The sequence below is a fragment of the Mauremys mutica genome, chromosome 9 (assembly GCF_020497125.1).
Source record: "Mauremys mutica isolate MM-2020 ecotype Southern chromosome 9, ASM2049712v1, whole genome shotgun sequence".
NCBI lineage: Eukaryota > Metazoa > Chordata > Testudines > Geoemydidae > Mauremys > Mauremys mutica.
Genome location: NC_059080.1, coordinates 45,940,856 through 45,958,324, shown reverse-complemented (window position 1 = coordinate 45,958,324; position 17,469 = coordinate 45,940,856). Strand labels below are relative to the sequence as shown.

The 17,469-nt window shown below is 49.9% G+C and overlaps 1 protein-coding gene across 1 annotated transcript in view; it reads left to right on the top strand.

Moving 5' to 3' along the window:
• LOC123378026 (protein eva-1 homolog C-like) overlaps window positions 1-13,003 on the top strand; it is a 41,952-nt gene extending 28,949 nt beyond the window's left edge. Inside the window, exons 3-8 of the mRNA XM_045031478.1 lie at window positions 1,112-1,235; window positions 1,903-2,055; window positions 2,894-3,037; window positions 6,196-6,267; window positions 9,325-9,414; window positions 12,242-13,003. Of these exons, the coding sequence (XP_044887413.1) occupies window positions 1,112-1,235; window positions 1,903-2,055; window positions 2,894-3,037; window positions 6,196-6,267; window positions 9,325-9,414; window positions 12,242-12,630 (972 nt within the window). The 3' untranslated portion in view covers window positions 12,631-13,003. The remainder of the gene's footprint in view (window positions 1-1,111; window positions 1,236-1,902; window positions 2,056-2,893; window positions 3,038-6,195; window positions 6,268-9,324; window positions 9,415-12,241) is intronic.
• The last annotated feature ends 4,466 nt before the right edge of the window (window positions 13,004-17,469 follow it).

Below are 17,469 nucleotides of genomic sequence, written 5' to 3'. Positions count from 1 at the left end.
TCCGAAAGGGCTGGATCAATGAAGCAGGACTGGAAGGGAGCTCCTGGGTCACCACACCCTGTCCCTTGCTGTTGCTGGTAACCCCAACCATATAATCCAGCCATAAATTTATCAAAATCCTTCTTAATCCCAGTTTGGTTGTTGCCCTCACTGCTCCTGTTGGGAGGCTCTTCCAGAACCTCCTTCCTGTGATGGTTAGAAGCCTTCTTCCAATTTCCAACCTAGATTTATTCATGGCTAGTTTATCCCCATTTGTCCTTGGCCCACCATTGTCCTTTCGCTTCTATAGCTCTCCTCCCTTGCTGGTGTTTTGCTTGTGATGGGTTTCATAGAGCACAGCCAGCTCCCCATGTTGGTTTAGTACAGCTCTTCCAGCCTCCTTGCATGAAATCGGCCCTTCCTTCCCCTGATCATCCTTGTAGTTCTTCTCGGCACTGGTTCCAGTTTGAAGGCATCTTTCCTGAATCATAGAATATCAGGATTAGAAGGGACCTCAGGTAGCCATCTAGTCCAACCCCCTGACAGACTTTTATCCCCAATCCTTAAATGGCCCCCTCAAGGATTGAGCTCACAACCTTGGGTTTAGCAAGCCAATGCTCAAACCACTGAGCTATCCCTCTAGGGGTGATTAGAAGTGTATGCAGTATTCCAGGTGAGACCTTGTGCAATGATATGGCTGTACATCCTGAGATGAAGTGAAGACAGAGAAAAGTCAGGCTGGCCTATTTCAAATGTGGCAGCCACCAGGACAATATATTTAACAGCCCAAAAATGGAGGGGAATCAGTGGGAGCAATTGAACTAGAGTGATATTTCATTGTAAGGTTTTCCCTTAATAGATTCAAGCTTGGCAGTTTTTAAAATGGTTTGAAAGGTTCTTATGGAGAAAATGGTCAGCTACAGAAGTCAGCACTTGCATGGTTGTTGCAGTCTGATGCTTTGCTAGCAACCTAGAGCTTGGGGGTAGCAGCAGCAGGTCACTGTTAACAGGGCTACCTGCACTTTGCCTGGCTCTGTTATTATAGAGGTGTTTGAGGGGATGCCAATGTGACCTCAGGATTTCTAATGTTAAATTCATATCTGTTTCCCCTTCTGCCCCCACCCCTCCACAGAAACTTCTGGATGAGTGCCAGGACCAGCGCTGGTGCCAGTTCTCTGTGCATAGCCCAGTGTTTGGGTCGGACCCATGTCCCGGGACACACAAGTACCTGATAGTTTCATACAAGTGCAGACCAGGTGAGCTCTGCAAATGGCTTTAAAGTGCAAAGGAGGGTGTTGCTTAGCATCCTCTCTGTTTTTTTCCATAGACTATTGGTGCAGTCAGCACTATAAGTGTACCAGAGGCAAAAAGGCAATTCATTGTCTTTGTCAATCCATTGTCAATTAACCCCACCTGTGTCCTGGACAGATCATCCTTCTCCTGGAGAGACAGGGAGATCATAATTTTTTTGCTTGTCTTGCAGTAGCATTCCAAGGCCTCAGTCCAGATCAGGCCCTATTGGACAATGTGCTGTGCAATCACACAGGAAGACAATGGTCTCTATTAAGGAGCCTAAACTATGCCATGTGATTTAGGTGACACAGATAAATAGTCAAAGCAAACAGTTTCCAAAATCCCATAGGATGAAAAATATCTGCCAAATCATTTAAGCAAATGCTAACAAATAGCTAGTGCATTCACCAGCTGGTTGCAGAGAGAACAGTGAAGGGAATTGCTCAGTCTCTTGGTTTCTTCTTGCTAGGTGTTTTATGAACTTATTGGGAAGGGATGCTTTTAGGCCAAATGGGAGGAGCTCAGAGCTGCCACTTCGGAGAGGGCTGCATCAAATTTGCTTTCTGACTTTCGGAATGGTAAAGGCCTAGCTGTTAATGATGCAACAGAATACTGTGTAATGTTTCCCAGCTAACCACCGCATTAAGACCGTGTGTGAGAATGACAACCTGAGGCTGCAGTGCAGGGCTAAATCCGTCCTAGCAATTTACTCCGCAAGCTATGGCAGATCCATGCGGGGCAAACCAGAGTGTGACTCTGCGAACAGGACTGGACTCAATGTAGGTATGTTGGCAAGGTGTGAACTAGAAATCTGACGGGGCCCCTTTCACATTGAAGAATCTGGAACTCATTGCCAGGGGATGTTGTGGAGGCTAAAAGTGTAATTGGGTTAAAAGAAGAACTAGATAAGTTCCTGGAGGATAGGTCCATCAATAGCTATTAGCCAAGATGGTCAGGGATGCAACCCCATGTTTTGGGTATCCCCAGGCTTTGATTGGAAGCTGGGCATGGACAGGGGATGGATCACTCGCTAACTGCCCTGTTCTGTTAATTCCCTATGAAGCACGTGGCATTGTCCACTGTTGGAAGACAGGATACTGGACCATTGGTCTGACCTAGTATGGCCGTTCATATGTTCTTAATAAGTCATTACGCTGTCAGAGACTTTACATTGGGCACAGCCATATCACTGCTGTGTGGGCATCAAGACATACACGCTCCCAGTCAAGACCCCAGATTGCTGGGGATAGGTGACTGCCACCCAGGCACAGCACTGTACTCACACACAGCCAGCTCACTGCTGCATGGGCGCTGGCGTATGCAGTCTCTCAGCCAGCTCACTGCCATATGGGCTGAGGGAGTGTGCATATAATCAGCCACATGGACACAATATATATAAACCCTTCCTTCACAGCCAGCTCCCGGCTCAGTGGGCAGGGAGACATGTGATCCTGATAAGGTCACTGCTATGGGCTCATTCATATACACTCCTATGTGTGCATTTGAATGGGATATTACAGACCAAGTATGGCTTTGGGCTACATGGTTTCCAGAAGCTTTTCTCCCTGCTACTGAGAATGCAGGGGCCACAGCCTGGTGACCACCTGGTCTATATTTCCAGAGTGCTTAGCTCCTGATGCCTTGAGGAGAGTCTCTCGGAAGTGTCACAGGAAGAAGAACTGCACCATCTTGGCTAACAAGGCCACCTTTGGTGACCCCTGCTTCCCTGGCGTGAAGAAACAGCTGAGGGTCTCCTATACATGTGGTAAGAGTCCCCAGTCACCCTGACACTGCACTGGGGAGGGGCTGGAAGAACTCCAGCAAGTGCTTTATGATGTACAACATGGATCCTGGAGAGCGGGGGCATTTTGAGGACTAAGGGCACCTGTTGGCCTAGCAAGCCAATAGCATAGCTGTTGAGGCTGCCGGGTCAGTTTAGATGAGAGTGGTGCCATGTGTCTCCCTGAGAGATGCTTGTACATTCCGTCAGCAGCAGGCTGAGAACTATAGAAACGGCTACAAAGCTGAGGCCCCGAGAAACAGGACAGATGCTGAGCAGCTGTTGCTCTGTGTCCTCCTCTTGTGGCATGGATCTTTAACCACGTGCATGCGAGTGGGGAGTGGGGAGATGGGAAGCTTCAGGGTGCACAGATACAGACAGAAGGTGAATCCGCAAAGCTCCCCATTAGATGAAATATTTTGTCTTTCTCTTTAATTAGCAAATTGTAAGGATCTGAGGGTCCATGAAAGCAAGATTAACATCCAGCCAGCCAGGGCATGGGTAGGTTCTATGCAAGCTGCCTCTCCCCCCATGGCTCCAGGGCTAGTGCAACCACTAGGCGAACTAGGCAGTTGCCTAGGGTACCAAGATTTGGGGGCACCAAAAAGCAGTGCCCCCCAATATTTTTTACAGCATTTCAGCCTTCTGCCCCTCCACCCCCGGTGTTTCCCCTGAGTGTCCTCTGGCACCCTGAAGTATCCCTGCCTCTCTCCCGCAGCTCCACACTGCCTCGGTTCTGCTCTGCTCCCAGCATCAACTGCTGCCGCAGGGTCCTAGTGACCCTCAACCACTAGTGGCAGCCCTTCCCCCTCAGACACTTCCCTTTTCTGGTGGGACCCTCCACCAGCACAGCCCCGCCACCTCTCCACCTGCAGTCACCGCTCCTGCCCCACACTGGGCAAGGGTCACCCTCAGTAAGGCTACAGTGAGGGGCAGCAGCAGGGGAGGAGGTGCACATGTGATGGCAGCCCCCCTCCCCCCCCCGCGGCACCCACCACCGGGGAGGTGAGGGGGCTTCCTGGACCTGAGAGGGGTGCAAGGAACATGTGCAGTGACAGTGGTGCAAGGTGAGTGTGCTACCGGGGTTGGGGGGAAAGTGAGGGGCCCCTCCCCCAGAACTCACTGCTGCTAGCAGAGAGAGGGCTGGGGGAGTCCTCATCCCCCCACACCCTAATCCTCTGCCCAGCCCTGAGCCTCCTCCCACACCTGAAACCCTTCATCCTCAGCCCCACCCCACAGTCCTCACCCCTCCACCCCCTTCCCACACACCTTCTCTGCCCCCAACCTTCCTCCCAGAGCCTGAATCCCTCACCCCCTCCTGCACCCCCACCCATTGTCCCAGCCCAGAGCCTACACCCAAACTGCCTCCCAGAGCCTGCACCCCCAGACCCCCTCCCCCACCCAAACTCCCTCCCAGAGCCTGCACCCCAATCTCCTGCCCCAACCCAGAGCCTGCATGCCAGACCTCCTCCCCACATCCAAACTCCCTCCCAGAGCCTTAGGCAGGTCGGGGGCAGAGTTTGGGGGGGGCAGGTTCTAGGCACCACCAACATTTCTACAAACCTGCCACCCCTGCCAGTATCTGGGTTTTAAGCCCTGTTATGCCTGCAACAGGCCTGAGAGCCTGTGAGTGACCCCCATAGCAGCTGCTTGAAGTGCTTGGGGGAATCAAACATGAAAGACAAGTGTTGGTTTTGTAAAAACTTTCGTCCGAGAATGCAGGAGAGTGATATTCATTTGAGGGCTCTCCTCATGGAGGCTGCGCTCCGCCCGGCGCAGGACTGCAGTCTCAGCAGGACTCTAGGTCCAGCACCTTGGTCTCGGTTTGTAGTGCACCCCTGGCACCGGGCTCAGTCTGGCACCACTACCCCTCACCAGTGCCCAAGAAGCAGTCAAAAAAGTGGGACTCCCTGGCACCAAGCAAAAAGGGTCAAGGGACATCGGACAAACGACCTAGTTCAGGCCACCTGCCCACCCCAGAGCCACATGGGGGTTTCTCTCCGATTGGATCCACTAGTCTCCCCAGGAATCCACCGCTGACTCCTGGGAGTGGCATGGGATCCAAACTCACTATTGTGCGAATATGCATGTGTAGGTTGTTGAAATTTGTCATATGGATATTGTCAGTTGTTGCTGTATGACGGAGTAGCCACCATTCTAATTTTATACATTTTATTAATAACAATAATTGGATATTCTAAAGGTGGAATAAAATGTAGTCGATTTTGATTGAAAGAATGAAGGAAGGAAATATACGTGACTAAAAAGGGTGTATATTTTAAAGTATTTTGAACTTTTATAATAAGCGATGGCCTGGGGGGAGGGGAGGGAGAAGGGAGGAGCAAGGTGGAAGTTTCTCCTAGGGCGCTAAATATCCTTGTACCGGCCCTGCATGGCTCTACCACATACTGGCCTCCTGACTTGCAGCACCCTCTGGGACCTTTGTACAACTCTACCAATGCACCTCCATCCTGCCAGTAGCCCCCCTGCTATTCCAGCCTGGGGTTTGCTCTCTGCCCACTACAGACAAGGATGACACATTGCTCACTGAACTCATGTCTTTGGTGGCAGGGGCGGCTCTAGCAATTTCGCTGCCCCAAGCACGGCGGCACGCCGCGGGGGGCGCTCTGGCTGTCGCCGGTCCCGCGGCTCCAGTGGACCTCCTGCAGATGTGCCTGCGGAGGGTCCGCTGGTCCCACGGCTCTGGTGGAGCATCTGCAGGCACGCCTGCGGGAGGTCCACCAGAGCCGCCTGCCGCCCTCCCGGCGACAGGCAGAGCGCCCCCCTCAGCATGCCGCCCCAAACGCGTGCTTGGTGCACTGGGGTCTGGAGCCGGGCCTGTTTGGTGGTCAAGGCCAAGGACATTATTTACCCAACCTGGCCCCTCCCTCCTTGACCCACAGAATTCCCCTGGACAGATTGAGGCTGGCGCCTGTGCCGTCTCCTCACCCACTGCTTTGACATAGGGAAATATTTTGTGTGTAAATTTCTGGCAGTAATGGGTTGGTCCTGCTCTGTCCATACACCCCTCACCTGAGGTACCTGTGCAGCCTTCATGTCTCCTCTCCATCCCTGGCTGCTACCCCCATCCCAGGGGTTCTTCATGAGCTGCCCTTTCAGTGCAGTCTCCTTTCTCATTTCAGTGCCAAGGCAGCTGTTTGAGGAGGTGGGCCAGGATTCCCCAGACCCCTTCTCGCTCTCCGACTACACACATGGTAAACACTTGCTGTTCCCTTGGGGTTGTGCTGTGTGGGCTAAGGAAGGCTCTGGTTTGAGTGTCAGGTTGGGGTTTCCTGGCTGGCTAGGGACCTCATGTGTGTGATGTGCCAGGCCGCTCCTCTCACACAGGCTGTGCGCTGGAAGGTTTGCCCAAAATCTGGCTCCTGCATCGCAGTGAAGAGGGGAAGTCCCTGAGCCAGGCACTTCTACCCTCCATGAGGAATGCAGTCCGAGTCCAGAGAAAGGGAAGCAGAAATCTAAATCAGGGCCTTTTACCTCCATGGACCAGGCTGATGGTCACAGGGCTCACAGTTCATGTGCCTATTCTAGATGTGCTGACAGAAGGAGGGCTCTATTCCCTTATTTACACACACAGCCTCTGTGTCTCCTGTGTGTGGGAAATTACTTTGAGCTCCCCAGCCTGGTTATGCAGGTAGTTCAGTGCAGTGCTGTTCACTAGTATGGCTCATTCAGTCTTTGATTTCTTAATGCTGCTCCATCAATGCTCTCACTAGACCCCAGCTCTGCCCTGTAGCGGCTCCTCTCCACTGGAAATTCATTCACCATGTTTGATCTCTCCTGGGTGTCACACACTCTCCCAATGGACCCCAGCTCTTCCTGGGGACTCCACCTTCTCCTTTACTAAGTGCAGGTTTCAGTCTCCATAGTTATCTGGGTGTGGGCTAGGATCCCAGCCCAATGCTGCAGGGTACATTTTGCCAGTGGTGAAAGGGAAGTGGAGTTGCTCTGTGATCAGGGCTGGCTCTAGTTTTTTGCCGCCCCAAGCAAAAAAAATGTTGGCTGCCCCCACCCCAGCCCTGGGCTCCCCGCCCCGTACCCCGCTGCTGCCCATGCCCTGGGCTCTCCCCCCCACCTGCACCCCCTGCAACCCCAGCTCTGGGCCTCCCCACAACCCGCACCCCCCCTGCCGTCCCAGCCCTGGGCTCTCCCCCCACACCCCCCCCGTGCTGCCGCAGGTCTGGGCATCCCCTTCCCCTCTCCAGTGCCCCCCCCCACACACACACACCCTGCCGCCCCAGCCCTGGGCTCTGCCCCCTCCAACCGCCCCCCCTGCCGCCCCAGCCCTGGGCTCTCCCCCTCCCCCCCCGTGCACCCTCCTTCTGCCCCAGCCCTGGGTCACTGGTAACTTGCTCCCAGGGTGGGTCATTCAGCAGGAATTTTGGATGTGCACAAAACACAGACAGGATTGGTTCCCATATGGTTACAGGACTGCAGTAAAGTGGAACAATTTTCAGCTTGTGTGATTGGAGGATATCTGGATGCATATTATAAGACTGTCCTACATAAATGAAGAAAAGTTGAGGTGCCTTTATTATTCTTTTGTTCTACTCTTTGTTTCTATGGGGAATTTGCCAATGCAATATCACTGTCTTCCTTTTAAACAAATAAAACTAAAAAAAAAAAAAAAGACAATGGCTGTTGAAAATAGCAATTCCAGTCCTAAAAACTACTGGGAAGCATTTCTTGCTCAATTTTATCCTACTTTTTCTACAGCAAATTACAGTGGATCAGTATATTTGATTTGGGAGAAATGAAGTAACAGCTGCCCAAGTTGAGCTTGAGCACTCCTGAATTTTGAGGTGTTCAAATCTGGAAGGCAGGTGCTAGATTCCCTTTCTGAATATTAGCTAAATCTGGAAAGGAAACATCAATTTCTACTTCTATGGCTCAGAAGTGGAAATCCTCCTACCTGCCTGGTACTGTATCTAAAGCTGCCCAGGTCCAGAGCCTCCCTTCTCTTACTTTTCATTTTAAATCCTAGTGGGATCCACATACCTCCCTTGCTAGGCTTCAGATAGAGAGGGGCACTGTCCATTTAGTCCACCCAATTCCTTCTTTCGGGGCTGCAAGGTGAGGTCACACCGGTATCCCTAATCCAGTCTGGGGATGTCTTCTGAAGGGGATATCTGAGCCAAAGCCTTCTACTCCTTGGGCACACTTGTTCCCCATTCATAGTGCCACCCCGCTCTAGCAGTGAGCTCTCCATTCACAGAAAGCTGCAGCATGAGGTTTCAGCTACCATACTCCCTCCCCCTCCTTTTCCTGTTGATAGTGGCCAAGGGAATGCTGGGAAATGTAGTTCTTTCCCTGCTCCGGGCTGGCTCTATAGGCAGGGAGCTAAGCAAGGAACTACAGCTCCCAGGTCCCCCTGTTGGTTCTCAGCTCCCAGGCTGGATCCCTGCCGGCTGCCGCCCCTGCAGATGGGCTGCCCCAAGCACCAGCTTGCTTTGCTGGTGCCTAGAACGGCCCCTCTTTGTGAGGCCTGTCTCTTCGGAGGATTTGTAGCACCCTGCGTGGTAGCAGTGGTAGTGAGGTTGCACTTGGAGTTCATGCCATGGCAGATGAATTAGAGAAAAGGCAGCAGGTAGAAGGCTAGCAAGAACTGGGAAGAGACCTCCTCCCCACCACCGCCTCCACACACACTTAGCTTTGTAACATTTTTTCATGAGGAAAACCAAGGTTGCAAAACCAGGAGTGAGATCTAGAGGATGTGGCCAAATGGTCTGGCAATAACATGGGGATCTCTAGAGGGGAGATGACAGATGGGCACAGACCAGCCAGGGAAGTGAGCAGAGTGACAGATAGGAGAAGCACTGATGTCCGCAGAGGAGGGGGTGCCTCAGAACATAGCAAAGGGGAGTGGACTATGGAAGAGTTAGGGAAGAACAGATCCGAGGAGGAGAGAAGTGGCCAGGAGCAACAGAAGACTAGGAGAAGCTAGAGGAGAAGATTTGGAACATGGCATGGAGGAGAGAGAGATGGTAGGGGGAGAGCAAAGAGTGGGAGCGCAGACAATGGGAGGAGCTGAGAGTGGATGGGAAGAACTTAGGGATGGGATGGCGAGGATCATGGAAGAGAGACATGCTGAGTGCCTGGGAGGAGCAGAGCCGAGGAGGGAGGGGTGGGAGTGAAAGTTGGCAGATGTGTTGGTGGTAGGTGAAGATTCTAGTCCACAGAGTGGATGAGGGCATTGAGAAGCACCTCATCCCTGTACCCTAGCCAGTAAGACCATGTCCCCTTGTTCACTGCAGGTGGCTGGTACCATGGGCCGACGCTGTCCAGGCTCCGTGAAGATCTGATGATTTTTACTAGCTCTCTGAAAATGTTTGCCCACCTCTGGGGTACGTGAACACAGTGCTGAGCACGTGCACAGTGCTCTGTGGAGAGGGTGCAGGCAGAGAGTCACATTCCACTCTGTCTCTCTTGCTTTAGCGTGCTGGGAGACACGGGCATGTTAGGGGGCACTTGGCGAAGAGCCTGCAGCACCGTGCACTCCCTTTATGCCCATCAATCCCCCTCTGGTGTAGACTGGTCATTGAAGGCATATCCAAGATACATCCGCAGGGGTGGAGCAATGTCATGGAGACTCAAGGACTGAATGACCCCAGGACTGAATTCTCTCTCCCTCAGGCAAGAGACAGTACTAAGTCTAGCTGAGAGAGGACATTAATGAATGTGATGCCTGCTGAATTCCTCACTCACTCTAGGGAGAAGCAAAGATGCCAGTCTGGTTGGCCACTTGTTGGAACTCTGGGGCGACGCCTTTCCTGGCCCCCTTCTCTTAGCGTGTGTGAACACTGCAATCAGGGACGCAGCTGCAGCATATGTAGACAGACCCAAGCTGATTCTGATCCAGCACAGGGGTAGGCAACCTATGGCACACATGCCAAAGGCAGCATGCGAGCTGATTTTCAGTGGCACTCACACTGCCCGGGTCCTGGCCACCAGTCTGGGGGGCTCTGCATTTTAATTTAATTTTAAATGAAGCTTCTTAAACATTTTTAAAACCTTATTTACTTTACATACAACAATAGTTTAGTTATATATTATAGACTTATAGAAAGAGACCTTCTAAAAATGTTAACATGTATTACTGGCATGCAAAACCTTAAATTAGAGTGAATAAATGAAGACTCGGCACATCGCTTCTGAAAGGTTGCCTACCCCTGATCTAGCGAGTTCTAACAGCAATAGCAGTGAAGGTGCATCACTGCAGGTTATCCATTTAAGTAACATACCCAGGGTCCTGGGTGGAGTTGTACAGCCCATGCTGCTGCCCATGCCACTGTGGATTCCTTGCTATTGTTACTGGAGCTAGCTAGATCAGGGCTTGCTTGGGTCTGTCTACACGTGCTGCAGTCACACCTCTGATTGCAGTGTAGCCAGACCCTCAGCCTTTTGCAGGATATTGTTTTGCATCCGTTTCTGTAGAGAGAGAAGACAGTACCTCACAGTATTTATAGCTCAGACCCCCGAACTCAGTGTGAGCTGTACCATTTGGCGAACTAGCCCTCCATTCTGGAAAGTTACTAGTGTAAATGAGTTAAAAAATAACTCCTGGAGTTACCAGTCCACTCGCTGTGAGCCTTGCCCCCACCCTACCAGGAGTCAACCCATCTTTGATTGTGCTAGTCAGAGAAACACAAAATTTATCCTGCTGGAATAAAGCAGTATCTCCCAGCCCAGCACCCTGTCTCCTACTGGGACCAGTGACAGATGCTTCTGAGGAAGGTGTAACACCCTATACTGTCTGTGACGGGATCCTTGGGGTGCAGCCTGGGACCATGGGACTGCTGTGCCCCCTTAACTCTCTCCCAGCCTGGGCTGTCTCTCACAATGCCTTGCTAGTGACAAGCAGCAAACCCCTCTAGGTGCTATCATCACTCGGAACAACTGCATATGGAGCCCCACACCCAGCTATATTACATGAATGCTCCCAGAGCTACTCATGAATCACACAGGGAAAGCATCAGCCCAATCGCCCCAGCTCCCAGACTTGCACTTCAGGAAATATACCATCTTGCTCTGCTCAAGACGAGCAATGCAGATTTAATAATTGATTCACCACTTCATCAATGGAAAGTGGATATACACCAGTCTTTGCAAAACCTGAGCAGATTTGCCATACAAACTAACTGGCAAAGATAAACAGTAAAACAAATTTGTTGATTACAAAAGATAGATTTTAAGTGATATTAAGTGATAGGCAAAAAGTCAGAGTTAGTTACCAAAATAAAATAAAATAAAATATAACCATGCAATCTAAACTCTCAACCCTATTAGACTGGGCAACATCTAGATTAAGCAGTTTTTCTCACCCCACTGGATATTGCAGTCCTTAATATACAGATTTGTCCCTTAAATTTGGGCCAGTCTCTTCTGTTGGAGTCTTCAGTCTTCTTGTCAGTGTCTTTGTTGCTTGCAGCATAGGTCGGGGCAGAGAGAGGCCCAGCAGCATGGGCCTGCTATGTTTTGTTTTATACCCTTAGTCCCATGTGCTTAAGGAACACACAAGTCCAGGCATGTCTGGGGGCATTGCTGAGTCTCTAGGCAAGGTTGAGCAATTCCCCTGGTGTGGACTCATGCAGGTAAGTCACTGAATTGTAGTTCCCTTGCTGTACAATGGCCGTTGATGAGTTGTTTTACACTCTACCTGGGCGTTGGTTACTTTCCTTGCTGTTGCCTCTGGGGAGCCAATATCTGTCTGATTCCCCAACTCACAGCATGATTTAGTGACAACCATACCACACAATTCTCATAACTTCATATGTATTAATGATATACATATATGGATAGAGAAATGACTTTCAGCAAATCATACCCTTTCCCCTGATACCTTACAAGGCATGCTTTATATGTAAGATTATGATTATATAAAAATGAGGAATATGGGGGTTACAAGACACTTCCCCAAGGTATAGAATGTCACACTGTCCTAATTCCATGATATGTTATCATGGGGGACCAGGGCAGTTCCTTCATGACCCCTATACTGTGAAGAATGAGGATTGAGGGCCCTTATTCTTTTACATCCCTTCTTCCCCCTTGCTCTCGTGCTTGTTCAATAGGGCTATGATACTGGACGCTCACTGCAAGGGGAAATGACTCCTGTTGCTCTTTAGGAGTAATTCATATTCTCTTCTGAAGTGTTTCCACTTCTCTCCTTAGGTGTCCCCGAGAAGGTAGGCCTCTATTTTCTGTGTGGGGTCTCTGGAGGCCTGGTGTTCCTGCTTTGTATCTTCAGCCCCAAAATGGCTTTCATACAGGACATGAAGGAGGTCTTAAAAGACTCGAAACTGGGGCACAGCTCAGAGCTGAGCCGGGCCAAGTTACGGGATGACCATGACGAGGACAACCACAACGACGACAGCTCCTCAGACTCCTCATTCCGCCGCCTCACCCGCACCTACCGTGCATCCAACAACATCTTCAGCCCAGAGCTGACCGCAGCCCTGGAGGGTGCTGCTGAGCACAGGGCCCAAGAGGGAGAGGAGATCTGGATGCTCAAAGATTCCAGCCCCTATGCTATTCACAAACTCAAATCTGCTACCAAATGAGAATGAGGCGCAGGGGCCACGGGCAGGGCAATGAGCCATCTCCATAATTCCACATCAGCAAGCAGCTCTTCCTAGTTACAGATCCAAATAATGGAGTGGGGTCACGGTGGGAAGGGAGACAATTTTAATCTCTGGGGACCCAAACTCATAACAGGCTTAGGTCACTTGCAATGAGTATGTTGATAACAGTCTGATCCCTGATAGAGATTTGTCATGACTCAAACAAAGCTAGGCAAACTAATATACATTCTGTGAACGCCATGTAATAACTTTCCTGCTATAGAAACCATAGATTCCATAATCGGTATTGATATCACACACAACAAAAGCACATTTGTTACAATTGGCAGTCTCTGTTCAAGAGACGATCTGGTTGGAGAAATGTAGACATAACCATATTCCATCAGAATATACAGTTCTGTTGAAAGCAAAATGTTTAGCAAACTTGGGTTAAATTCTGCCTGAACTTTGTTTAGGAAGAAATGCATGGGGGAAAGGGGATTCCAACAATGTTGAAATGACCCGTACCAACATGTTCAGAATTAAACTTTTTTGATTTTTTGTTTTTGTTTTGAAACAACTATTAGTTTCAATTTTTTTGCATTTTGTAGTAAAATATATTTATAATACAAAATGAAAAAAGTCAAAATTGAAACAATACGTTTCAGATGACCCCAAACAAAATATTTTTTGGAACATTCCTTTGCAGAAAACTTTGAGATCTTCAGTTTAGGAAAAAAACAAATTTTGAAATCTCAAAATCCTTCTGTCCTCCCTGAGATCCTGGTCTAAAACAGCAGGGAGTGCTGCAGGGCAGGATTGAATGGGATTGTCTGTCATTTCAGCTGAAAGTTCTGACTGGGAGTTACCCTGGTTTGGTTACCAAGAAGAATTCAGAAGTTTAAACCTTGCATTGTCATTACAGTTGGGTGTTTGTAGGGACAGTGAACCAACCAGTTATGAAATGTTATCTCAACAATATCAAGCAAGGAATCAGACTGGTACATTACGTGGCGTTTTGTCTGATTTCTTCGGGTATGTCTATATGGCAGGTAGTGTTTGATATATCGGGGATCGATTTATCGTGTCTCATCTAGACGCGATAAATCAATCCCTAAATCGACGCCTGTACTCCACCTCGGCAGGAGGAGTAAGCGGAGTTGACGGGGGAGCCACAGTGGTCGACTCACTGCCGTGAGGACGGCCAGGTAAGTCGAACTAAGATACTTTGACTTCAGCTACGCGAATAGCGTAGCTGAAGTCGAAGTATCTTAGTTCGAACCGCCCCCACCCCCCAAGTGTAGCCCAGGCCTTAGTGACGTGACTAATTTTAGCCAATTAATGATGCAGTTCATACTGAATGCTTTGCTTAATCATGGTTGTGTTGCACTAAATTGCTAACACTCAATTACTGTTATTTCTTGTCTATAGGCCTATTTATAAGGCCCCTTTATCCTCCTTTTCACTGATTCCTAACTGTCTTCTGTTTTTTATTCCAGTTATGTCAATTTACATTACAATTCATGATCAATGTTCCTTAATGATATGTGATAACATTGTGTGGATAGAGAGCCAAGGAGATCAGAGTCTGGGTTTTGATGTGTATGGGAAAATCATTACAGATGCACAGGGGCAGCTCTAGGAATTGCGCCACCCCAAGCAGGGCAGCACGCCGCGGGGGGCACTCGGGCGGTCGCCGGTCCCGCGGCTCCGGTGGACCTCCTGCAGACGTGCCTGCGGAGGGTCCGCTGGTCCCGCGGCTCCGGTGGACCTCCCGCAGGCATGCCTGCGGATGCTCCACCGAAGCTGCGGGACCAGCGGACCCTCCGCAGGCATGCCTGCGGGAGGTCCACCGGAGCTGCCTGCCGCCCTCCCGCGGCACGCCGCCCCAAGCGCGCGCTTGGCGCGCTGGGGTCTAGAGCCGGCCCTGCAGATGCATATGCCAAGTAAAAATGAGGGGAGGGGGGAGGAATGAGTAAGACAGACGGAGTTGTGTGAGACACTGGACTAGAACGGAGATGGGTGCAGGAGGTCAGAGCTGTGCAAGATCCAGTGCTTGAATTAGCAATGCTCCAGGCAAGGTTGAGCTCATTAGGAACAAACAGGGGTCAGCACAACCATGTTGCACGACAGACATTTGACAAAATTACCGGACATAGTGACTGACATTGGTGGGGGGGTTATGTCATTCAGTCATTCAACCTGTAAAATAGCACACATAATTTTCCACACTGAAAAATACCAGTAACCTAGTATGGGAATGGGTTTTGAAGCAGCAGTGTAACGTTACTGGCCTTTGTTCTAATCTTCGGGGGGTTGATCCAGAGCCGCCTGCAAGGCCTGGGAATGGGAACTAGGCAGTGCAATGGGGGCTCCCCTTGGTTTGGGGGATGTGAGTACCTAAAGGGACAATGCCCCCAGTTGATTGCCTTAATTCACAGCAATTCACATGCAGATAAACTGGAGCAGCCCAGTTCTCATTTCAAAGTGCTTCTTCAAAGGGGCAGCCAGCCCCTCGCTACTCCCCAGGGAAGTGGAGATTGACACAGTCTCAACACCTCTGAGAACTGCCTGAAATATTTAGCTGGTGCTATTTAATGCAGAGGGGGATGTTAATGAAAACAGGGCCTGGCCCGGTATAAGAAGAGACCTCTCTGTGAGATCAGCTCCGGGCACTGCCGTGAGATCTCAGGCCAGCCCGCAGGAGTGTGGCCCCCAAGGGAGAGCATTGGAGAAGGCTATCTCTAGGCACAGCCAAGAGGCTCCCTCCCCTCCCCATGTTCCCAACCCCCTGGTCCGCCAGGAAAGGGCAGGGCTCTGCAGGGCGGCGTTAGGCACAGGCACTGCTGCTGCCCCCTGTTCTCGCTGACTCTGGGTAGCTACAGGGCATGCACCTAAAACCCCTGCAACCCACCTGGGCAATTTAAAAGGGCCTGGGGCTCACAGCTGCCACCAGTGCCACTACTGTCAATAGGCTGGGAGCCACAGAGTCAGCACTCAGGGAGTGAGGACAGAGGCAGCCTGCAGACCCACCTGGTCATGCCTCCGCCAGCAACAGCATGGATGGAGAGCCACTTGTGGGGAGCCTCCCAAGGTGAGTGCCCCCACGGATCTCAACATTTTTACCATGGACACTTGTGTACAGCCACATTACCAACCCCTGGGAACAAACTAGCAGCTCAAGTTTTGCCTTCTTCTGTCTGCAGTTGTTGTTTTCTGTCCCTCAGTTTCAGGAAGATCAGCTATTGCCCTGAAAGAAAAATCATGCCCCAAAATACCAATAATGTGCTATGCATTTGTAACGTATCAAACAGGTTTTCTTTCCATAGCTCGAGGTAAATGAATTATTCCTTCATGGTGCTTGCATAACTGCTCCAAAGGTAAGGAGGCACATAACTCTCACTAAAAGCTTTGTGAAATTCTTTTGCTACATTTCAGCTTTAATACCTCCGTGAGTCCTTTATCACTGTTTTTATTATTCTAGTTTGGCTAGCGCCACTCAGTTTCTAGGTAACAGGCTAACTGGCGTGGTCCTTTTTCAGCAAATAAACAAATACTAAAAATTTCATTAAACTTGGGCTGCTGCCAATCACACGGGCATGTGGAGAGCCTTTTTTCACTGAAAAATGCAGCTTCAGATTGTTTGAAACATCAGGCAAATTTAGGTCTAATTTGCTGAATTGTTTTGATGAGAAAAAATATTCTGAAAACAGCTAAACTTTTCAATATTTCAATTCAAAATGACTTTTTCTTTCAAATCTTATTTCAATTTTGTTTTTAAAAGGTTAAAAACTCTCAAAACCAAAACAAAACGTTTCATTTTGCGTCGAACAGTACGTTTTGTTCTACCCAAACCAATTTTTTTTAAACTTTTTCAGTTTGAGAAAATTCAAAAAATTTTCATTTTGAGTCGACCCCAAATGATTTGTTCTCCCTGATTTTTGGTTCACCCATCCAACCAAAAAATCAGTTGTTGGCCTGGACAGGTTCACATCAGACATTGATGTTACTGTTGGAAACACACACACGTGTCAAATGTGTGCTGTTCTTTTAGCAGTGGGCTGCCATATCACTGTGAGCTGGGAGAACAGCCCTGTCCTTTGACGAGGGGAGGGCTGGAACTGGGGGTGCCAATGTGTTTCGTGTCCTGGTTACATTCCGTGTGTGAAGGGTCACTTGTCTATAGTGAATCACCTGTATCTACAGCAAATATCCTACACTGATTTGCCTCCCTTAGCTCCGTAGAATCTGAGGAGAAATAAATGTAGCACAGCCATCCTGGCTTGGTGGAGCACCCGCTGGTGTCAGCTACAGCCTTCTCTGGGGGCAGGCTCAGCCAGGAGACAAGGAGTGACTTGTTCCCTCTTAGCAATGCACCCTGAGGCCTGGCAGTGAGGCCCTTTGACAGGGCAGCATGGGGCAAAGCCGCTGCTGCCTGGGGATAGACAGAGGGCTTCTGTCTCCTCTTAATGCATCTGATGCCAACACATGCCTCCCACCTGCAGACCCTATGGTGTATTAGACATGCATGCATGCCATTTGTGTCATAGACTGTTACATGTGTGTATGTAACACCAGATCCACACATTTCGTTTTAGAATTTTCCATGTCTCATGACCCCCTCTCTCGCCCCTCACCTTGTCTTTTGTGACCCTCTCAGGGGCAGGACCCTGTGACGATGCGGTTCAGGCGGGGCCCAACTGAGAGTGCCAGTTCAGGACCAATTGCTTAAACAGGGCAGTTACAGCCCAAGGCTAGGGTTTTTCCATCTCTAAGGCAAACCAAACCAGCCAGACAAAGAGGACTTTGGTTTCACCCCACTGGCTAACCACAAGTCAC